Genomic DNA, 25475 nt, shown 5'->3' with positions numbered 1-25475 from the left:
AATCTGTCGCAGATGTCTCGGATAATTGGAGCGCGAATGTCATCCTTATCGCAACCCCAGTCGATTCCATGGGAGTTGAAATCTCCCAGGATCAAAAGTGGTCCAGGCAAGACCGCTGCTAAATTTCCAAGATCCTCTTTGATCTTTTCAATTTTTTCTTTTTCATTGTTGGCTATCGGGGGGATATAAATAGATGCAATTGTCACGTGAAGATCGCTAATTTTTGCCTTGACTGCGACAGTTTCGATCATTTCTTGCCTAGGGGTAGGTATTCTGTTGAAAGCGTGACTCTTTCGAACACCAATTAGTACTCCCCCACCCCTTGTAATGCGATCTTCACGGATTATATTATATCCAGGGAAGGTAAGATTGATTTCTTCCGATAGCCAAGTTTCACAGAGGGCGAACACATCGCAGTTGTGCTCGCCCACTAATGCTTTAAAGGAGTCTAGCTTGCCAAGCAAACTCCTACAGTTCCACTGTAAGATGGTAGCCTTTGGAGGAATTAATCGTCCAATCGGACCATCATGCTTAAGCATGGCCATTGGGCCAGCCACTGTTTGATCATCCCCTTCAGGAAAGGAAGGGCCCAAGTAGCGATCATGTGCAGGTGCTGCGGGAGGTTGAGGGTCATGAGGAGGGACTCTAGGATCTCGGAAAGGGACGGGGTAGGGGTTTTTGGTAAACCCCCGGTTGGAAAAGCCAAGCTTTCCAGAGGGGCTTCGGTCCGGGGAGATCGCTTTTTCTTGGGCTCCTTCCTGGCAATTTGGGGAGCGGGAATGGGATGTTCAGTATCTCGTTTTTGGACTGGGGTGGAAGCTTTAGCTTTGGCGAGACGCTGTTGTGCCAAGGATTTAGTTTTTGTCCTTAGGACTTTCCTTTGTACCTTTTTATAAGGTACTCTCTTCACCGGTCTCAATGGCACCTGTTCGAGTGCAGTCGGGCTGGACTTGCCATTTGCATCTGTACCCAAAACAGCAAAAGGGTTTGATGCGTTTGCTCCCTTTAGAGCATCGCTGTACGATCCGCGTGCCCTTTCGGATATTGTTTTCGTCTGCTCCTTTTGGAGTTTTCGGTACACGGGGCACAAAGCTACCTCGTGCCACTCGTCCCGGCAATGCGAACATTTTTGGGAGGGAGCTTTGCACTCCTCGGTGGCATGTGCCCCTCTACATTTACCACAGCATGTTTTACGGGTGCAAAACGGTTCAGCGTGTCCAATCTGACTGCACTTGGAACAGGTTGCCACCCTTGGTACGTACGGCCGGTTAATGGGTATCCGGAGGCCTTCTAGAATGAGGGCCTGCGGGAGTACCGTACCCTCAAACGTAACCCGGATTGAGGAGGTCGGGACATATTTTTTTTCTGGCTTGCTTGAAGCATCAAGCTTGAAGAGCTTTTTTGCTTCAAGCACTTTTATCTTGGGCGAGTTTGGGGTTTGAAAAACCCCAAAGCCCAATTGCACCACTTCCTCCTCAGGGTAATCGAAATCCTCGATTACGCCGGAAACCTCAACCAGACTACCGGGAATATAAACCCGGTAGTGCTCCGTATATTCTGGGTCAGCCGCAATGACGTTGGCTTGAGCCCGGTCCTTTGCGGTAACCCTGATCTTGTTTGGGCGCATCCGAAAAACATCGGCAACGCCCGGGTACTTTTTGAATAACGATGCCGCGATCGTCCTTACATCGAGTTGTTTAACTCGCGGCATAAAATATACTATTGGCTTACCCTCCCACGACGACGGGTAAGCACGCGCTCGGTGTTCTGATAGCGGCTCGTTAGTTGCTACCAGCGGGGCACTCTTTGTAAGCGGGGCACTTTTTGTCACCTGGGCACTCTTTGCCAAAGTGACACTACTACAAGTGGCCTTCGATGTCGAAGGCCTTTCGTCCAAGGCAATTTTTTTTGCCGCTGGTGCAGCCTTGGGACGCCCTGGCTTTCTTTTCACTTCTTTCGAGTGATCATTCTCCCGATCAGAATCGGAAGCATCCTGCTCTACCGCCATGGTAGGGCCGGAGACAACGGAACGTGTAAAGAAAAAGGGTAACACTTACCGTATCACACGATGCACAAATAAACACACACCGACACACACACACACTAACTTGTAGCAGCGCCGATCAAAGCGATAGCGTTGCGTTGATACGCTTGCTTATCGCTACGATCAGCAGACACACACACTAACACCACAGGAGCACACGTCGATCGCCAGTCGATCTATAGGGATAACGGGACACTCTCCGCACGAATATCGGAGTAAGACGGAGACACCGATAGGTGCGTTACGGGTAATCGCGTTGACTACGCATTCGCACTCGAGAACAATAGCCACTCTCTGCCGTATGCAAAATCGACAATGACGCTTCCGAGCGGAATACGTCCTCTCACTACGGAAGCTGGAGGCAGACTCTTCTCATTGGCTTGTATACATAATTTTTTAAATATATTTTGAATAGAAAGCGTGAAACAGAATAATTTATTTTGATGGAATGTTAATTTCATAACCTTCTCTGCGTCGATGTAATCTTATGTGCCAGGCAATGTTCCAAACATGGGATTGTGTATCTTACGTACAACGAAACCAATTCGTTAATCCTTTTCATATTTTCAAGCTTAGCTATAGTTGGTCGTTCACACAAAACCCAGTAAAGTAACGATTGATTTTTTTTTTCAAAATACATAAAATAATTCCTGCGTGCAACAAAACACACACGTCGGAAACATAATAAAGATCTATGCTCTATGCTTTGACACAATCTTACATCGCTATTATTTTATTACGGGAATTTCAACCAATGTGCTTATTGATATTGCACCTAACTGATAAGAAAATGTTGGTCTTCAGTCTTTGGTCCACCGGTGGTTGTGATTGTTTGATAGATCGTCATGTTATTCGTTCTTCGATGTATCCATCAGACCTTGACCAGGCAGCTCTACTTATTGTATCGCAACATCTTTGAGAACAATATCGCTATGGTGAATTGGATCGGGGAGTCGGATTTGGAAAGATCTCTTCATTTTCTCTTATTGCTGTCAATGCCAGCCCTTCTCAATCAAGCATGCTGTTTTCATTTGGCATGGAACACCATCAGTCAACAAGGGGTAAGACTTTCGACGTAAGTTTTCTTTTCACTTTTATAATTTCAAACGCAAAACTCGAACCCTATATATCCTAAATGCATCGGAAAATGTTGAGCATTATACACACATACGTGCTTTACACACACGCTCACGTACATCCGAGCGGGATACAATAAGAAAGCAACACAGAAACGGACTATTCTTTCCAACCGACAAACGCATTTGCCACAGCAGAAGATACAGCAGAACTAGTGGAATCATTAATCATTTGAAGTGAAGCTGATACATTTTTATTCTCTTTTAGTATTACTAATGTAATGTGTTTTTAAAAACGTTCCTAGCACGCAGAACATTTTGACATACGGATTTCTTTACCACATCAGTTTCATCGTATATTTCTTTTCATTTTTTTTTTCTTACCATAAAATCCTAGCTCTGGTCAATCATTCGTTCGGACAAATATTTTTAAAAGCCCGCCTGGTGCGGTCGATGGGTATGAATTTGTTTCTAGGTATGCATAAAGTTCGTCCATTATTGTCTCACAACAAATAAACTCCGTTCCTTAGTTCCTTTATTACGGATTAATATTCTTCAATAACAAAAAGAAAAATAAAAAGTCTATTTTTTTCTAACATTCTTTATTGTAAAACTAGATTCAAGAAATGTTGCTTTCGTTTGCATGTAAAGCTTTGCTTCAAAATCGTTTAAATGAATCCATGATTTATTTCTGCTGTTGTCAAATAAATGACGACGCTTATGCCAAATAACTAATGAAGAAAAAATAATCATAGTTTACTTTGAAAGTAAGCCTTATGGTTTAAAGTAAGTCCTGAATCGACAGGACTTACTTTAACAGGAACTGGTTGACAATTCATCTGGAGCATGGAAGCACAGTAAATTTTTGAATCACTTAACAATATTTTAAATGCAATACGGCCTGGCCGTCCCTTAAGAATAAAAAAAAACATTATTTTAAATTGATAATAGAATATAGCCAACCTGTAGGAGAATTTTGAAACTATATTATGGATTCGTACATGCAGTTAACAGAGACTTTCATGCGTGTATTTAAATATAATTTTGACTAACGGTCGGGTTGGGTGAGCGTTCAAAATCTCTATGCAGAGCATGGTATGTCAATACTTGGTATGTCAATAATAGATTAAAAGAAAGTCAGCCGCAAATCAAAATCCAAATGGAATGTTTATTATATTGAGAATAACATTCGCTTTCGAATGGATTCTACACAAAATAGTTTTAAATACTATTCTAACTACTGTTCTAACGAAATCCCTAACCAAATTTACCGGAACTGTGTATAACATTGAGCTGTATGACATCAAATAGTCTCAAAGGGCTACCAATATTCCACTAACCTTTTGGGTGTTTTTAGAGAGATTTTAAAGTTCCATTACGTCATTACATCAAAACCAGGAGAATCAATTGGTAAATGTTGTCCAAGCTGTGCTTATAAACTTGATAACACTGTGTTCCTATATGATAATATAAACACTATGTAATCATATGTTAGCAATACGGCCTGGCCGTCCTTTATGAATATAATTTTTTTTTTCAAAAATGAATATATTTTTTGGAGTCGTGAAGTAACGAAAGGCCATCTTTTATGGTCGAATTGCTATGAATCATGGGAAACATTTCCCATTGTGAGCCTACTTTAACAGTACTAGACACGTAGTATATCTTAAAGTCACACGAAAAAATTAGAAGCTGCAATGCAATAGGTTGCTTTTGACCGGACACATGCTTTATCTATATCTTCATCATCCAGAAGCACAATGAATCTATCAAACCATTGATGCACAACTTGATTGTTCAATTCAAATACGTACATTCATGAGACGCCCGTTTAAATCCATTAACATTGCTGATTAACAAGGTAAACTATTTGACTTACGGGCTAGCATCCAGATTATACAGTCATTCGCTCCGCGTTTCGATTGAGATATGATTGAAAAAGAAGTAGATTGTAAGTTTGACACGAAGAAAAAATACATAAACTGTTGAGTCATCATCACAAAATGATGCTCCTCTCAAGATCTTTCGTCGGAAGTCATAATTGGAATTTACTACACCGCAGATCTATGCAGCTTCCTGATCTCGTATACAGCATGATTCTGATCTTTAACGATATGGAAGAACGGCGCAATAAAAGAGTATTTCGTACCTGATAATTACAACAATTATTTTGTATTTTTCTATCAATCTGCAAAAATAGTTAACAGAATAACGAATGAACGAGAAGTTAAAGAACTTAAAATGGTAGAAGGAGAGAGGAATATCCAATGGTGGCTAATATAACATTAAAATTAAGAATTAGATACGGCCTTACGGGAACTATTACAATAGGACGTCTACTCCTTATAGGACGCCTAGGCGGGGCTACCATTTTTTTGTTTTTGTTTTTTTTACTAACATTACAGCAAACAATTTTGTGCTTCCATTAAGAAATAAACGAAACATTATTGATATATATACGACGGATGGTTTCCATTATCGGAAGATCAAATCAAATTCCATTAAAAATTTGGCAAATCCCACCTAAAGTTTTGACACGACTTTGCGAAAAAATCTTTACGATGAAGCTTTATTTGCGATAATAGTCCTTCTTTAGTTTATTGTTATACTGAAATCTTAACATTCTACATAGTTAAAAATATTTTAAGACCTTGGTTAAATAAACTGCCGAAATTCCTCGGTTCTTTCATGTTTTGCTGAAAACGTTAGTTAAATCATTTATAACAAATATATATTTACACACACGTTAACACAGTTGTTACTAAGCTCATCTGTTACAAAAATCCGATGTACCGATTTAACCATTATGTTTAAAGAGGCTCAGTTTTGCATTCTATTACATGCCATTTTGTTTAACTTAATGAAATGAACAATAGTAAAAGTGCTAAAATTGAAACTCCTGAGCATTTTGCGGCAAGAGGATATAAGAATCTACGACCTTTTCAGTAAGTATACCAAAATAAGAAATCTTTTTTCAGTTAAGAATACGGCACCTGATCTTGTATGCTTCTTCTGTCAGCGAAAAGTGTTTGGTTATGTAGAAGAGCTCCACTTCGATCCTGATTGAGTGTTTTACGGTTGTATGATACCAAAATGTCGATCGATGTTTGACTATTTTAAATCATTTAAAAATCACATAATGAAATAACACTCAATTTCACCTCCCTTTAATTTTCATTTATTATTTTCTCGGTTAAACGCAAACGTATAAACAAATGGTTATTTTAATTTTTTAACCGATATCAGGGAAACATTAATTTTACCGAGATCTTTACCGAGGTCTCAGTGTTTCAGATCTCGAGAATCTGAACCGAGATTCGGTTGAACTCTTCAACTGTGTATGACTTCTTCTTCTTCTTCTTCTTTTTCTGCTTGGCTTAACGTCTAGCTGATGGCTTACTAAACTTGCGTTTGATTGCTCCTTATAGGACAATCAAGAGAAAATACTGTAAGTTTAAACGTACGGAGTATTGTTTTCAAAAGTTTCGAACTTATCTGTAGTAAGCCCACGTTCAAATGTAATAACCGCTCGGTAGATTCAACTCCTCTATAGGATTTGATGTTTCTTTTTTAGAAATCAAAAACTGAGATTTCTTACAGGCTAAACCCATCCATAGTCATCAATCAAAATGGTTTTGGTGCGATGCTTCAGAATAAACTCATACAACAATTGTAGAGCGTTTGTTGCTCGGTAATAGTGGAAGAAACAACACACACACACACACACTACCCAAATACGAATCCACTGATGTTGGGCGGTTATCTTTCCTACAATAAACCTGCAGATACCCAAAACGAAGCACAAACATCGAATTCCGAAAAAAAAAACAATAAAAGAATAAAGCCAAACAAACACTCTCATTTAATCATCATCTTCTCACTAACTCCGTTGCTGTTCCATGGGGCGTTGAAAAATTGCACCAACCACCGCCGTTCACACCCATCTCGTTCGGTTCCTACCACATTAGTATGTATCACCTTCAAATTTTAAATATCATTAAAACACCATATATTACGCCAATCTCGCAAGCAAAGTGTGTTTTAAGGCGGTATTGGATGCTACCTACTGGACACTAAATTGAAAGTAATAATTATGACATGCTGTTAAAAATAATAGCTTTCGTTTCAAATGATAAATACTTTGGCCGTGCACACGATAAGCCTTCTACGTCACATCATACTCCTTAAATGCTTCCGTTTGGTGTATGGGCGAGTGCGTGCCTCGTTTCAACCATCAGCCATCAAACTGATGGTCCGGATTTTGTGGCCATCATCACCATCATAATCATATCACCTGTTGGGCATTCTTTTTCATTTGAAGAATTTTTTTTTCTTTTATGCTTTTGGCTGCCCGAAGGAGTACAGAAAATTAATGATCGAACAATGTTGTACGTAGCTCTTTTCAGATGGTTCAGATTTTGAAATTGGCGAAATAAATCCTGATTGTAATTGTAATTGTAATGGGACGAAATTTGAAATTAAACTTCTTTACAGTTTTCTAGTTGACGATGAATGACAAATGCTGTAATATTGATCCTTAACGTATGCATCAAAGATGGAAATTGTAGCAAAATTGGATTTGTTACTGCATTTTTATTCGCATTCGAGGTCTGTCACCAGATAATAAAATCCAATTTTCATCCATCCTAGGAAACCACGCAAGCTGTGATATTCGCAAAGTATGGCCAGTTTATGCGCATACTGTGCTGAGCTGTATATCTCTGTTCTGCTTGCATTCTATCGGTTAGAGCGAAAGAGACCACATTGGTTTGGTTTGTAAAACAGGGCGGTCACAATGCTGGCAATCTTTTCGTTCTCTGTTATTCCCTTGTTTGTTAAACGAAACGGGGTGGGTTTTGGAAAATATGTGCTGTCTCTAGCACACCCGTGCGTTTTCACCTCATTCATCAGCTACACAGGACTCGTTGCTCTCCCTCTCTCTCTCTCTTTCATATTCCACTGTGCACACTGCTTGCTCGACGAAATATGCACGTTGCTCGATTGTCAAACATGTGGAATCGATCTAGCGTATTAGCTTTTATGCTGTGTACAGTGCGTTTGCCATAACAGAAACCAAAATAAGAGTAAAAGAGACCACTTCTGTGCGATGGTAAGAGACCACCATATTTGTTTGGTTGCTGGGCAGCAGCATCCCCGGTGGACACCGCGGACGCAATCGAAGTAGACACGCGAACGGCACATGATGTTGTAGCGACCACTTAATTCCGAGTTTCCAACACATTCGGTCGCAATGCGAAACTCGTCGCGCAGATCGCGTCGCTTACATTTAATAAGATCGATGGTTGATTAGGCTTCAGTGCTTTATCGTGCGGTGAATGTTTTGGTTCGTTCGTTCGGTTTTCTCTCTCTTTCTCTCTCATTATCTAACTGAAAGGAAGTATGTAAAATTTTACGTTTTTAGTAAAGTATTTATCTGTGCGGCAGTGTAGTAGTGGTAGTGTCCTGTTGGTAGTGGTCATGAAGTGACTTTTGGCTGCTTAACACAAGTGTTTAAAATGAAGTTTTCCCGTGTGTATTTGTCTGTCTATTTGTTCCAGTGTTAAGTTACCTATACGTGCGTGAATGTGTTGTTGCAGCAACGTGTCGTGCTCGTTTCACAGCACGTTAAATAGCAACAATCCATCCAATTTAGGGCTATAAAATACAAGGTGTCTTCGCTCATCTGTGCAAATAATGGGTTTTCATATTGTGTATCTATTATTTATGATCATCCTATGAACAGCAAATTTGTTTGCTCTGTGTCTGTGCTCTGTGAAAATTGGTTTCAGGTGATAATATATTCTTGAATCGTTACAAGTGATCTACAAACAAACATCCAACCTGGAATTAGTTTGTTTCTCTGGCGCCAGTTAAATAATATGAGATATTTAGTTTGACCTATGAAATTTAATGATTAACGTGACGTGCGAAAATAGAGAATATTCGGCCGTACAAGATTGGGCTACAGTTCTTCGTCCGTCTGTGCATATGTGTGTGTTTGTGTGTCTGTGTATGTGTTAAATCGTACTAATCGTATTCATGTAAACAAATGAAAGATGAGCCTAGGATGTCAACGGTCAGAAACAAGTGATTTCAACTCCATTTGACAACGCTTCTGTTCTGCGTTCTGCGACAAAGTTTAATTGTTGTGCTGGAATAGTTTGTGTATACTTATGTGAGCCAATTCTGTGTTAAAAAGGTCGATCTATTGTGCTTAAAAATGAGTTCTTTTCTGATGGGCTATCCGCATCATCACATTCAATCCATGGGAATTAACATAGAGCCCAAATTTCCTCCCAGCGAGGACTACACAAGCTTCCATAACGGATATGGTGCAGTCAATAGTATAACGCAATCTGCAAATCAGGATTACTTACACCATGTCCAGTCCGATTCACTACACCTTTCTGGTGCTGCTGGTATTGGTGCTGTGTCTGGAAACGTGCCAACCGGCGGAAATGGCAACGTTCCCGGCAGCGCGAGTAACGGAGGAGGAGCCTCTTCGGGATATAACGATTACTCATCCACGATGGTGGGCCATTATTATCACCACCCGCATCATCATCATCATCACCATCATCACCCTCATGCTCATCACACACATAATGGTTATGTGTCACCGGTGCAGATGCAGCCAACACCAACCACACCTATCGCACCATCCGTCGCTGCTCTTCCACCTAGTGTTCCAACTACGGCATCGAACAGCTCCGTTCCCAGTCACAATTCGTTCCCGACAAATGTTACTTCCGGATACTACAATGGATACTACGCACCCGCTAATCAAGGTCATCCATCTATGATGGACACACCGTTGCAATGTGTTGGTGCCGAAGTGAGTAACACAGCTTTGGGACTTCAAGAACTTGGTAAGTAAAATGTGCGAAACGTTGTAAAATGTGCGGATAATTATGTACTACAATTCCCACTAATCCTAGTTGGAAAAAAAACATTGATTTATTGCCTTACTGCATTATGAAACATGAAACAAGACCGACTGTCCGATTTGATCAGTCAATTACAAATGACAAAAAATGATATTCTTGGATTCCCATATTTTCGCGTGTATAATCTTGCCCTTGTTTAGGCCCACCTCAGTATGACACTTTGATCTGCTTTCTATACACTTTAGGCTTTTCTTGACATCCCGCGTGAGCTCGGTTTTGGATGTTTTTGCCACCCTTTATCCTTCGGATATACATGCGAATTAAATGTACTTAGTTTTCTGGTAAATAATGAAGATTGCATTCAAAATATGATGTGAAAATGAACACAGGTGTTGCAAAAAAATACACAAACTTTGTTAGTTTTATCGACCTACTAAATACGTCGATCATTGAATGGTTTATTATATTTGTTGATATCACGTAGTTCACGTAGTACTCACGGAACGGTTCTCGAATGGGATTTGAGACTGGAGACCCAAGTCCGGTGGAGACCGGTACCCCTATGTAAACACATTAATTATCTCTTAGTCATAAGGTTTTAGGTATTTAACTAACTATTTTTCTGTCGTTATACTTGCACATAACTCGATACGACAATTTCTAATATAAATTCGTTGAATCCAATTCATCAGCAATTCGAGCAGGCCGATTTAACGGAAAAAATTGCCTACACTCGAGGCGAAAGATAGATTTGCGTTACATTAGAACAAGAAGCATAAACTTGTTGACAGATTTTTGGGCAAATTTTGAGTTTACGTTCGAGTTTCGTCTACCGTAGCTTTTACACACACAGATTTATGCAGAGGTTTTTGATTCAATTTTGACTGGTTGTACACATTTTTAGACTCACAGCTCGGTTGTTTGTCAGTGTTTATGGTGTTTATTTGTGAGTTCGAGACCAGCCCTTGCCAGCTCAGGGTCTCTCGTGGTCGCAGGTTTTTCTTCTTCTTCTTCTTGGCTTTACGACCTTCGAAGGTCACGCCTGCCAACGAAATGACTTACTAGACTTGCTGATATCACTAAGTTGGATAGTCAAGACCTCACTACGGGGATACGGTCCGGATGGGATTTGAATCCCGGTCCTGCCATGCGAAAACCAGCTCCGCTGTCACTTTACCACCCCTCATAGTACGTAGGGCCGCCTCAAAGTATATTCAATCATATTTGGCTCTTTGCCAAACTTGTCGTATTTCTCCCGAGTAGTTTGCGACAACTGTTCTAATTTACTAGGTATCACTAGATTAAATCTGTAAGCTAACGTAAATAGTACATGAATTAAAATACATCGATAAGACTGACTGATGGCAATACCATTATTCGACATATCATTATTTTATAATATCTTACACAGTAAGTATGATAACTACACATGTTACGTTTGCTAATACGCCATTGAACCGTCATAATTAATAATTGATAAACACGCTACAACATTTAACGCTTCAACGCTTCAGTTAAATCAAACGTCGGAAACGTAGAAGCAACGAGCGGTTCCTCATACTGAGGACTGATTATCCAACTATGTCATATCAACACGTCTAGTGAGCCATTCGATGGTCGGCATGACCTAGTAGGTTCTTAAGCCAAGAAAAACAAGAAGAATAAAATCCTCAACTGTTCCAAATATTATTATAATGTATGACCGCAGTCAAGGTAGTTTGTATTAAAAATAAAAATGCAGTTAATGCATTAGAATTAATAAAACGCTTGGTAGTATTTGCACTTAAAAGTAGTAAACCCCATGATAGCAATCTTATGTTACAATACTTCCAATGGATACAAACTTTACATGATCATGAAGCACGGTTTATTCTCTGTTTGAAAATTCCATGTGGATCTTTATGAACAATAAAGGCTTAACAAGAATAAAAAATTTCTTAGAATCTTGTAAGTACAGCAGTCTATCGATCAATGTCTGATAAATGATTTTGTATGTAATGCTGGTTCGTGTCGTGGGACACCAAATCAGCCTGTAATAATTTGGCATACTTACAATTTAGCCTACGTACAATCCAAATAGTACTATATCTCGAACTGACGAAAAATCCACCTTGGTCAAATGAAAAAAATAACATAAACAACAAAACAACAAAAATCACATACAAATTTTACTGCTCAAATAAAATTCACTTCATGATCATTTCAAATTTGTCGGGACGGTCTGGTGGTGAGTCGGCATCGGCGTCGGTCTTCACACAGGAAAATTGTGGTTCAAATCCCATCCGGACCGTTCGTTCGTAGTGTGGATGGACTATCCAACTATGTAATATCAACATGATTAGTAGTAAGCCCTTCCGTTGATCAGCGTGACCTTAGAAGCCAAGAAGATAAAAAGGATAATCATTAAGCCAGGAAGAAAAGAGGATAACCTACTTAATTTTTTATACAGCCTGACCTAACTTTAGCTAACCGGCTGCTAATCCTAAAATAATAAAAAAATATTTCAAATGCTATATCTGTCGTAAAATTTGATACTTTTCCTAATGCTTCAACATCTGATAATAAATTACGAAAAATGTTGGTTTAGCGTCTTGAATAATACTTTTGTCCTGAAACAATGAATTCTCGTTGAACCTGAAAATTAAGAGACAAATAGGTGCAAAATAAAATAGATACAAAATAAAGTATTTACAGCTTTTGACGTTCATCAAGTAGTAGGAAAATGAAAAGGAGAAATTACATCTATAATACCAAAGATTGTTATCGTTTCTGATTTCTGGAAAGCAATCAAGATAATCATCGGCACCGGAAAAATGTGCAGAAATCCATTTTAAATGTGAATAAACGCGTACAATCCTAAGCATTCAAGTGAATGTCATCTAAATACTATCTACCTCATGTACAATGACGCTTTCGTTTGCCTATCCGACATTCTGGCCTTTATAAGGAACGCATCGAAGTCATCACTCCATCACAACCTGGGGCCGGCTACAACGCCTCATATTTCCATGTGGCCGGCCAACAAATACTTCACGGTCTGGGTCTTCCGGTGCTATTCTCATAAGAATCTGGCAACTTTAAATCGCTGCACGATGATAAAACCGTCCAGCACATCGAAACTGTAGTTGTACCAACTGCTGCATTATCCTTCCCACATACGGGATCCAATAAATACTCCTGACCATTTTCCTCTCGAATACGACTAAAAGTGTTTCGTTAATTTTGGTCAGAATTTATTTTTCAAAAGCGTATGTCAAATTAATCATTGTTCTCTTTACTGGCTTTTGAAAGCAGATAGATTAAGTACATACTTGGTATGCTAATAGAAAAACTACTTGTTTTTGGCAAGTATTGTTATTTTATTTATTTATTTATTTATAATTAATAATGACGGTCCAGTGCCGTATTGTCAACACCGCTTGTGTTGAGTAAATTTTATAATCATCTTGATAAGGCATTTCCTCCTTATTCTTTGCCTTATCCCGGGCATACTCGGTTAGGGCAAGTATTGTTGTAGGACAATTTATTTGAATTTACTTACTTATATGAACTGGTAAGGACCGGTTGAGCGGTCGCGGTGATAGTGCTGCCGGTCCTCACATGGCAGGACTGGGGCTCAAATCCCATCTGTTTCTCATTCAACTACGTGGTATCAATAAGTCTAATAATACGAATGTCATAGGCTACAGTTTTTTAAGCCAAGGTTGTTAAATAGAATAGGAAGGTATTAACTATCAAATATTTAGTAGCACGAAAATACTTACACTCGGGTTGTTGTTATCTTTTATTCCAACATTTATTTAAACAACTTTTCGATTTCCGTAAGAAAGGCGAAGCCGGAAAACTTAACTGTTTATTATTAAATTTCAAAATACCTTTTATTCTTTTATTATTCTAAAAAAATAGTGGCCTGTCGTTGCATGCCACCAGTTAAAAAAAAAACTTCCAAATTGACTAACTCTCATTCTCTTCTCTCTTTGCTCTTTTTTTTCTTATCGCTCTCCCTCTATTCGTTCAAAACTAAAACCCTTAACAATAGGAATGAAATTGGATAGGCGAATAGAAGAAGCGGCTCCTACAGGGCAGCAGCTGCAAGAACTTGGCATGAGATTACGTTGCGATGACGCTAGCTCCGATCAGGTAAGTATCTGTGCTGACCACTTTTCTTTAATGTGGGATGGACACCAAAAATTTGATTCATTTGAAAACAGCTGATCTGCGAACTTCATGATAAAAATTGTTTTTCAATATCTACTTTTTCTAAAATTGCAGGACGAGTTTTTGGATGAGGAACGATTAATGCTCGATCGATCGCCAGACGAGCTGGACTCCAACGATGGCGATTTGGATGACCTGGACTCCGATAACGATCTGGGAGACGAATTAATGCACGCAACCAGTGATGGTGAGCGTATCATTTATCCTTGGATGAAGAAAATACACGTCGCCGGCGTCGGTGAGTACAAAGTCCTTATTTTTTACATCCCTTCGAAATCTATTAATTTCCCATAATGTGGACAAGATCATAAGGCACCGGTTTCTTAAAAATGCTTCACAACAATGTCAAGCCCTACTTGTTCTGTAAGATTTGATAAATTGACTGCCTCCTTATCATATCGGTGAATCAATAGGCATTGCAACCGATCAAACTACCGCAGCGTTTCTCGATACCCACCTTCAAACATGGCCCGAGGCGTTTACAGGTTTTCCGAAATTCAAGTTTCAAACTCACAACATTGAGGAATATTAATTGCTTCCAATTTATCATTCTTTTACCGGCTTTGTCCCACCTTTGAGTATTCTACCGAGGCAAAGACAAGGTCAAATAATTTCAAACACTTCAACCCAAAAACAGCAAGAAACGAGAGAACAAGTACATCTTGAAAACCCTTCAAAATGTACAATGACAGCATTTGACAGACAGGTTGCCCAAACAGTAGTGACGAATGACCTCAAGCAGCTAGCTCATTTTATTGTAATTTATTTGCCACTTTCAAACTGATAATACTCTACTACCGTTCCCTTAAGACTAACGAATTATTGCATGTCCGACAGCGTTGCTAGGATGTCCACAATGGGTCTGGTTTGATCGTTTAACGATCATTAAGAGGATCCATCAATGGAAAACAACAACCATACAAACAAATATGTGTTAGGGGTTCTATACAAGGTGAACAAATGAGCTGACCAAACATAAACAAAATTGTTTCACACATGAAATTTTTTTAGTATTAAATTGTACAAAAAGATATTAAACTTCTAAATCATGCGACTCACAACTGAAAATTTCACCATATTAACTGTAAATTTGATATATTCACAACTTTATTATGAGCTTACGAGCAAATTTTAAAAACACACAACTCGTTATCGTACATATCAGTGGGCCATTAACTGTCATCCTTGATGTGCAGGCAGAACATCAGCAGGCCTAGGATAACGTACATACTTCATGTAGCTGATGAGGCGATAATTCGATAAACCATTCCTTTCGACGAATCATTCCCATCCACCAACATTCTCATGCCAAACAAGCTAAAGATTAAGTGAAAGTAAAACTTCTACACCATTTGGTCTGCGCTCAATGTGCTACTCAGTCCCTACCTCTTATTTAGCGTCAACACCTCCGGCTGGCAACAGAAACATTCACAGTGTAGTAAACGTCGTCCGACACCTTCCAAATAATTGATAACAAGTAATTTATCTTCTCTGTCGCTTTGCCGTGCTGTGAGAGGTGCGATAGACACAGACAATGACACGATTGTTTTATTGGGTGTAAGCAGTGGGTGCAAGGAGTGTCTTTGATTCTCATGCAAAGTTGGTCCTTGTTTGTAAAATAGCATGATAATTAAAAATTCTCTGTTTCTTCACACTGTGCTATTTTAAAATCGTATTACCATATTTTTGTCAAATAAAAAAATTACTGTAACCGAGCACACCCGGGATATGGTGGCCTTTCACAGCTCGGAGAAGGAAATGTCTCCCAGCAAAGAGGAAAGGAGTATACTAATTTTAAGTTTATTGTAAGCAATACGGCCTGGCCGTCCCTTATGAATAAAAAAAAAAAAAAATAAAATTACTGTACAAATATTGGGAGCAATTGGGAGTTCGAAATGTTTAAATGATAGCCAGAACGGTCGGAACAGATAAAATGGTTCGAAAGGAATTTGAGCTCCGGTCCTGCTGTGTGAAGATTAGCTGTCGGAAGTAGTGTTTCTTGCAAAACAACAATATCAGCGAAGAAAAAAGCTACCATTTGGGAGTGGTGCATCATTTTTCTATCTGCTAGTCAAACTTTTCGAACTCCAGTCATTCTTAATGAGCTCATCGTTTCCCAAGGTCCACTTAGCACTTCACGTATTGGGGATGCTATGATCAAACTCTTCCGCAAGTTGGGAGGGGATTGTTTCGAACGAAAAGATAGAATAACAAGGTGCCGGAGCGCAGCTGTCAAAAAGTTTGCTTTGTTTGGGGCTACTTTTTGATGAGCTGAGGAATATAAATTGAAGTTTTTACGTTACTTTTCTGACAAGCTGCTTTTCAGTAAATCATTTTACCATGACAAAAAGAATTAACCAATTCAGGGGAGCAGCTCAACCAATACATTTAATAGAACCTTTGATAAACAGAAGCTCGGAACAAATTCAGTGTTTGAAAATTATTATTGCAACATGTGAGTTCCCATTTTACGTTAAATATTGTTTACTACTCTAAAAAAAAGTATTTGAAAATAGGTTATATTTTGGACCTGTGACACATTTCATTTGCAACAGTACTCTCATAGTAAACTTCTGAACAGTCGAAGTAATATCCATGATCACATTGGTTGTTGTAATGTCTAATATATGGTAAATAAATATCATTACTGGTTTACCGAACTTTATATACTCAGAAATACGGCCATACCATTTTTCTTCCTTCTTTGTGGAACGGGCCCATCCGTCCGGATGGGATTTGAACTCCGATCCAGTCATGTGAAGATCGGTGCCGCTGTCGCTTGTACCACTGGACTTTATAAACCTGGAATTGTAATATATATTTTGGACCGTTTACTATGCGTCGTCCCATGACAAACCTTTGCCACTAACATACATTTACATGTTTTTGACCAACATTTGCTACAGTTTTTTGTATATTTCAAAAATCTCTATAAAAAAAAAGAATAACAAAACATAATCTGCGATTGAAGCAACGTTTTAACGAAAACAGGCCTTCCTCGATGGGGGCAGAGAATGACAAACAAAAATAGAAACCACGAAAACAAGTAGCTATCAGCTGTGTAGTTATCGATCGTTGGGGATCTATTACATGGTTGTGTTATTTCAACCATTCATTTTTTCCTCTCTTTCTCACTCCCGCACACACACACACACACACACTCTTGCTCGTGCGTGTTTCCAAAGTGCCAGAAAAGCTTAAACGAAAACCATCCATAAACGGATAAAAAACATCCAAGTTGCGGCGGAACAAGATACCAATACGTCAAAACCGGCCTGCTTGTCGGTCTGTCATCACCCACCCAAATGTTGAATGACGACAAGGTTGATTAAAAGAGGCTTCGAACCTAACCCGGTTCTGAGGGTTGCTGGTTGTGGACTCATCATTCCACCTGGTGACGATGCGTTGTTTGCTGCTCCGTCGGCACACTCATTCAAGCGATACCGAGGACTAGTCATGCTTTTCACATTCCCCGTCCGTACTGTCTCCTCTCAATGTCAGTGAATCGCGCCTACTACCATAACCGGTATCGCTGCTAAACAACAGTGTGATGTTGCGTATTTCTGAATATTAGAATCGTGGTGTTTCGACTCGGTTTCTCGTCGCGTACTAAAACGTTTTCGTCACTGTTTATAAATTCACCTCTTCTACATATATATATAATTCATTAAAAAAATGTTGGTTGTATAAATAGATAGCTTATGCAATCCAAAAATTACTCCTAAAAACAATTTTTTTCATATCCAACTGAATTATGCACTGACTTGACTATCCAACTACGTGGTAAGCCATTCGTTGGCCGTCGTGATGGAGCAGATCGTAAAGTCTAGAAAAGACGACCTTCAATTACAATTTTATTGTACCTTTCTGGTATTATAGTTTTAGTAATGCAACTGTGCTCCAAGCTATTCGCACTATTTTATCAACTACAGGGTGGCATCCTTAAAAGTGATGGACTTGGTTTATATACTTAAATTGAGGCCATCTTCTAGCACTAAAATTGCATTTCATTAAATTCATTTAATTTTTTTCGCCTTTGCACTTGATAACGGCCCCAAGACGCTTTGGAAATCGTTGGCGCATAATTTCATCCGACATTTCGCCCCACCGTCTCTTGAATCCTTTCAAATTCAAATGTTTGACGTCGCCAACTTTCCAATCATGTATCCTCACATACTGAAATCCAACGGGTTCAAATCTGGAGACAAAGCAGCCTTTCCGAAGCGCTGCTGAAACATGGTAAATGCTTCTTGCACCATTCCTGAACGATCGAAGTATTAAGGGCTGGAGAACAATTCTTGCCAACGACAGCAAAAGCTATCGTTGCCAACAAGCTTCTTTGGCTATGGTTTCATGTGGCCTTGGAGCACGTGTTCTAAATAGTAGTCCTATTTAATAAATAGGAAATTTATTCTTCTTCTTCTTGTTCTTCTTGGCTTAACAACCTCTAAGGTCATGTCGGCCATCGAAATATTTTACTAGACTTGCCGATACCACGTAGTTGGATAGTCAGTCCTCACTACGGGGGAACGATCCGGATGGGATTTGAACCCCAGTCCTGCCATTTGAAGACCAGCGTCGCTGTCGCCTACACCACCGGGTAGCCCCCACAAATAGCAAATTAAGCAGAAGTAAAATAATCCTCATGTGTGAAAAGGTCTCCTTCTGCAATAAATATAATAGTCTTTTTTTTATATTATATAAAAAGTTATACCTCGTCATTCTTTTTCTGCATCTTTTTACTCTATCAAAAATGTATTACAATACATCATACTTTTAGAGAATACGGCACCGAACCGCAATACTTAAAGTAAAATGATAAAAAATACATAATAATTTAAACTGATTATGAATTGTTAAAACGTATTATCAGATTTGACTGTTTGTTCTTACCTTCTGCACCAAAGTTAATGATAAAGGGCAAGTTGTTACATGCTTCCAATCCAAACACCTTGTCCTGAGTATTCCGCTATTCATTAGGCTTCCTTTCAATCGGTAGTTACATCATATGCATTGAAAGTGCAAGCCTACATGAAGGTCTGACAATTTCAATAAGTGCCAAGCGCACTTCACGTCTCGCGGATTTCATTTGTGGACAATTAACCTTGATGCATGCATGAGCACCACATTTACTGCCATCCGCCTCCCGACAGTATCTCGGACTTGTGCCAGCAATCCTACCTGCAGCCAAATTGCATTAATTTCAAAAAGCAGCCCTACACACTAACAAGAAATTTTTACCTGGCACAAAGGGTAAAGGGGTAGTATGATCGCGTAGGAATTGCACGTGGCATTCTAAGAAACTTGGCTAAACACTCGCTTGCACACCGAGGCATGTGAGCGTTGCTTTTGAAAAATTCTTGCAAATCATGCTGCTGTGTCCGGTGCTATTGGCATGGATCGATTTTTATTTTTTTTTTTGTTCATATTCGTATTTATTTAGTCTCGGTACAGCGTTCGGTACACTGGAAATAAAAAGCAACATTCCTCGACGTATCTGCCGTCTTTGTCGATGCACCCTACATTCTTTGTTTTATTCAATGAAATTCTTCGCGGGTGGTACATGTAAACTCCGCGAAGCATATGCAATGAAAATACAAGTAACATTATGAACACTCTTTTCAACACCGATCGCTGATTAATGATATAAAGGATCGTTGTTGCGATTTTCATTACATCAGCTTTAAAGAACATATACGCTTGGTTCTCCAATGCTGCCAGTTTGGAGCCCGATTTTCTTTAAGTTCGCATTGTATAATGAATGTGGTCGTAACAGCTTTTCAATCACGGTTCCGCTACACAACTGCAGTCGGATTCTTGACATTACTGCACCGACACTGATACAGAAAAGCGCACCGCTGCAAAATTGCAAGTCATTCCGCTCAATATAGCTGCAAACTTCGCCCCACAAGCACACCCCACTCAGCCACGGGTCTGTGCTATTTCTAAGCATATTAACATCAATAATAATTGCCTTAGTACCGAGCACTGCAGTTTTGCAAACATTGACAATCATGCAGGTGACTTGTGAGTTGAACCTTGATGTAATGTTGAAAACTGTGCCAAGGTGCTGTCGTTCGACCGGCTTTCTATCATCGCCTTCCTCGTCATCAGCGAGCTGAAGCATCCCGGAGTCTTGATCACTTTCTCCGTCGATACATCTGATTTAATCACAGTACGCCTGCTTGTGGTCATCACCCTCTTTAAGGGTTTAAGGGTTTCATTCGAGCTTCTGTTTCGTTTTGGTTAGTGTGCACCGCTAAATTTTATGACGATACATCATCCAACCCGCTTCGTATCAAGAATCGCCAAAGAATGTTTCGTATTCCGTCTGGCAACGAACTTCTCTATGTCACTGCTTCCTGAGCACAGCGCGACCAGGGAGTTACTTTCAGGGACTATAGCAATGCAAAAGATTAATGATCCATCTGACGCGGCCTTTGGACACTTCAGCAATCCAAAACGAAACGTTCATCAGCACCATACGGACGGCGGTAGTATCGGTTCCTTCATCAACCAGCGCTGACCACCCATGAGAAACATTGCTCGGCGTGCAACGGGGGCGTCTAATCCTACACACGCTGAGACGGTGCTAAAAAAAAAAAATACAACTCCGTATCGAAACATTGACCTGTGCAGGCTAGAGCCCTTTCTCATTCCCCAGTCGCATGAGTTTACGGTGGTTATGTTAATGTTTCCGTTACCGATCGTGGGTTATTTCGTTGACGCGTAAGTGTCATGCAAACCTTTTCCGCTATCCTTTTACTTCAACAGTGGGATGCCTAATACTTGTAGTAGCAGGAAATAATTGCTAGTAGCACAATTTCGTGATCTCAAGCACATTAATTACAGCACCGGATGCTCGAACGCTTGCCGAACAAAGCAAAACAGATCGCAGTGATAAGGATCGACCAAAATCTACGCAATACACGCTACCCTATTGAATCCCTATTGAAGCTTGGGCATCGCTTTTAGATAGAAATAAAATACTAAAAATCGAAACTTTTCTTTTGTTCTTTACAAATCATTTTAACATCGTTACATACCCGTTTCAAAGCTTCAACCGAGTTCGGAAAAGCCAAATCTTCACAAAGCAGATGTAGACGCCCTAGTGTGGTAATGATTAATTATTATTTCCTCAAATACATAGAGCTGCTCACGCACGATGAAGTTAAGCGAAGAAAAGACGGATGGCGTAAGGCAGTCAGTAGAAATTATAATTTATAATGTATCAGACAAACTGAGCTCATGTTGTTATGCCTAGAGCAAGTGAAACAAATCTCTGACCTTTCCCGTAATACTGTAGCGGATAGGTGAGCAAAATGATGCTACGTTTGTGAGTAGTTTTAAGGGAAGTTCATGAAGAAGGGTGATTTTTTCAAACAAAACATATGTCATAACCCTATACAACACTGTTTTTAATCCGATCAGATAGGATGTAGAAATTATCGTAAAAACAAGAAGTTACTTGGAGTGAAAGATATTTCACATACACTCTGATGGAGCTAGTCATTTCTGGAGCGTCTGGTGATCTTGAGCATGATCATATGGTCTGGCAAAAACAAAAGCAAAGAATGAATTTCTGATCACCCAAACACCTTCCGCGGGTAATTCCAAGGGTTTTCCTGCCTTTGTTTCTCTTTTTTTGCCGTGCCTTTCCACCCTACGGCGTCTTCTAGTATTTTCTTCCACCAACTAATAAATTGCCCCCCCAATGGGAGATTCAAAGGAACGGTGGTTCATTTGCTATTTGCAATGCCATGTGCTCGGTGATGTCAGTTAAACATTTTCTCAGAGAACAGCAGGACTGCAGACAGCATGAACGGTAAAGCAAGCGAGCTGGCACGACGATGGGGAATGTCAGATACTTTTCATGTCAATCAAGGGGAGCTTTGTATGTCTTTCAATGGCAACTTGAATAGACAGGCAGAGCGATGGGTTTCAGAGGCTTTGGAGGTTGATAATCCATTGTTCAAAGCGTTTTATCCCTGCGTGTTTCGTTACCATCAGCCAGAATTTATCCACCAAATGTTTTCTATCTGCTAGTTTCATTCTTTCTTGCTCACTCCCTATGTACATCCCTATCCATATATGGGGAGAAAATACACAGCCATACAAACCAAATCATCAGCAACGGTAGAACCATATACGTCAAAGAAACCAGTTTCATCGTTGCCGGATTTACTGTATTTTAGCGCGCGCCATCGTGATTATGCGATAACGCACTCACGCGCTTGTTCGATATTGTTTCAATTAAGCTAGGAGGGTTACATCCCATTTTACTCAAATACGATACTACCGTAAAACGCAAAACTTGCGTCTTTTCACATCATTTCATCACACATCTTTAACATCAACTAACTGTTTGCCCACCTGTGTCTTTGTTTATTTTCTCGGCAGCTAATGGGTCATTTCAACCGGGCATGGAACCTAAGCGACAACGTACCGCCTATACCCGCCATCAAATACTAGAGCTGGAGAAAGAGTTTCATTACAATCGCTACCTTACACGACGCCGACGGATAGAGATAGCTCATACGTTGGTACTTTCAGAGCGACAGATCAAAATCTGGTTCCAAAACAGACGCATGAAATGGAAAAAAGACAATAAACTACCGAATACTAAGAATGTGCGGAAGAAAACCGGTGACCAAAGCAAATCTAATGCGACCAGCACTACCGGTTTGTCTGGTAATGCAAACAACCAAAAAAAGGGTCGAAAAGCGAACGGGTCAGCATTAAGCGCCAAATCCAAACATCAACAACAAAATCACCAAAGCGAAGTAAGTAGCTTGCAGTTTTTTTCCCCTCAGTTGCAGTCATACTTTGAATAGCATATCAACACATTGTCCATACTTTACAGACTATAGCATTCATGTTTCATTCGTGTTGATGTTGATGCAGATCATTCTTTTTTGTGTCTCATACAACTATCCAATTTATTACTCCTTTTTACAACCCCAGTGCCTTCGGACGGATAGTCTAGAAAGTATGACGGATATCCATGGTACAATGACGAGTGGCAACACCGGATCATCGCAGTACAACACATCTGCTGATGTCAACGGTATACTACCACTAACAAACGGAACAAGTGGGACCAACGGCTCTGGTAACACCATTCACAATGACCATCTTTCACAGCATCCACAACTTCAGCAGCATCAACAGCTTCAACATCAACAACATCACACTCAATTGAACAACCAATCGTCAAACAACAACAACAATAACAACAACAACAACAACAGCAACGCTACTAGCAATATGAACAGCGTCCAACAACATTCTGTCGCCATAAAAAATGACTACGATCTTACTGCGTTGTAGAATTCCGGGTAGAGTTCTACCCGTTTTATAGTCCGTGTCACCAAACTTCGACTACCATTTCTTGCAATCGGTTTGACTTTTGTTTCAATTTATGATATTGTTGTGCACCTGTCTTTTATGGAAGCTACAATTTTGTCACAAGAACAAACGAACATTAGAAGTACCAAAAGGCTCAAACTGAAATTAGGAAGAAGATATTTGTTCTCATGTTTTTAGTTTTACTTAGTGATGTGTTTCAGAAGGTTTTCAATGTAAATGTAGTTTTGCAAAAGCTTTGAAATGCAGATGAATAAGAATAACTTCAAAAACATTAATAGAAATTGCAATGTTTAGTTACAGCGCAATTTGTACAGCCAAGATGTATTTAGCAATTAATTGTAGGTTGTAGAAACGATATTGGATATTTGCTCACGAACATAAATACACCGTATACAGCTGAAGAGGCACTTACAACTATGCTTCAACTAAAATGCTATGCGCTCTGTGGCATAACTATTGTTTGTAAGCTAGGAAATTGTGAGAGTCAAGGTGCAACAGTCAGGTGTAGCGAGTTCGGATATGGATTTAAATAGTTTACATTGGCATGTGAACTCACGGGTCCGGACATGGAGAGATATTCAATAATAAAGATAGTTTTTTACGGAAGTTTAGAGACTCGTTGGTGAAGGTTGGATAAGAATATGAATCTGGTAGGAAATATTTCATTGCTTTGGAGATCGTGGAAAACATCCCGGTTTCATGGCACCTCTACAGGTCATTTCTATCATATCCAACCGGCACCAACAATCATACAAATTCGGATGAAACAGTGATTTAGTTGTGTAAGTAAACAGTTAAGCTAAAGTCTTTGTGTACATAGTCCTTTGCAAAATTGGAAGGGAGAAAGAAATTGTCTCTGTAAGCAGCAGCTACACTATTTGAATAAGTGAAAGATTTTGTTTTCGATTTTTGCACCGAAACCCTTCCCCAGCAAAGAAAACAGGAATAATTCTGGTTCAGTAAAATTATATAACTGATTTTGCACTATGTGCCATTTTATTAATCAATTATTGCACCTCTAATTTGCTCTTATATTGAGCGCAGGTTACTTTTAAGTTGTGGTATGTATAAGTCGATCTCTTTCTTTGATTGTAAATATTGTCACTAATGTAATGAGTAATGTGGGTAGCCAAGCCGTTGCAACCGTCGTGTATTAGGATAATTTGGAAAGGCGAATAAGCTTTAAATATGTTTTATTGGTACAACTTCGGGTTCAGTGTGAGTTGCTCTTATCCGGAATAGTTCATCTGTCTGATTTATAATACTTTTTAGGGCCTTCGGTTGATTTTCGAGTGGTTTTAATTATTCGCAAAAATCAATAGCCATAGCAACCCCATCAGATTTTGAAGTAAATTTATCAGATTTCTCCCAAACGCAGTGTAACTGGTGGACGAGCATAAATGCAGCAAACAACCAAATTCAGTTCAGTTGCATTGCGTTTTATTAATTTATCTATTTCATCTCAAGTTATTGAAGCTAACGTAATCATTTCCACATTCCCTATACTGGTAAATAGAAGTGTTACACTACACTTCTTTAGAATAGCTTCATTACATCGGTTAGGAATATTAAACTCATGTTTTTTTTTTCGAAAAGCGACATGAAAGAACTTAGAAATCTTTGACTGAAACAACGACTTTAGAACAGGTGTAAGGCACTGTCGGAAGTCAAACTAGGCTATCTCCCGGAATAATTTTGTCCAATCTATTAAAGCAGCTGCTCTCGTTTGTTTCATTGTGACAGTGTGAAATCAGCCATAGCTCTAAGAACAGCCATCGAGTACTTCCGAGCGGGGTAGTACAAGCATAGAATTAAGTAACTGCTAGCGAAAACAAATAAAATAAAACAATCGTAATTTAACACACACTTACATTCATTTCC

The 25475-nt window shown here is 39.4% G+C and overlaps 2 protein-coding genes across 2 annotated transcripts in view; both read left to right on the top strand.

Moving 5' to 3' along the window:
- Positions 1-25475, top strand: part of LOC126559182 (calexcitin-1) — a 228915-nt gene that overhangs the window by 50334 nt on the left and 153106 nt on the right. The window lies entirely within an intron of this gene.
- On the top strand, positions 9310-23555 carry LOC126557600 (homeotic protein deformed). Its single transcript, XM_050213422.1, has 5 exons — positions 9310-9989; positions 14047-14147; positions 14280-14463; positions 22626-23008; positions 23190-23555. Exons 1-5 carry the CDS (start codon positions 9341-9343, stop codon positions 23553-23555), a joined length of 1683 nt encoding a protein of 560 aa, XP_050069379.1. The 5' UTR covers positions 9310-9340.

This window comes from Anopheles maculipalpis, chromosome 2RL (genome assembly GCF_943734695.1).
Source record: "Anopheles maculipalpis chromosome 2RL, idAnoMacuDA_375_x, whole genome shotgun sequence".
In the NCBI taxonomy this organism is placed as follows: domain Eukaryota; kingdom Metazoa; phylum Arthropoda; class Insecta; order Diptera; family Culicidae; genus Anopheles; species Anopheles maculipalpis.
The sequence above is the reverse complement of the archived record's forward strand: the minus strand, read 5'-3'. Positions and strand labels throughout refer to the sequence as shown.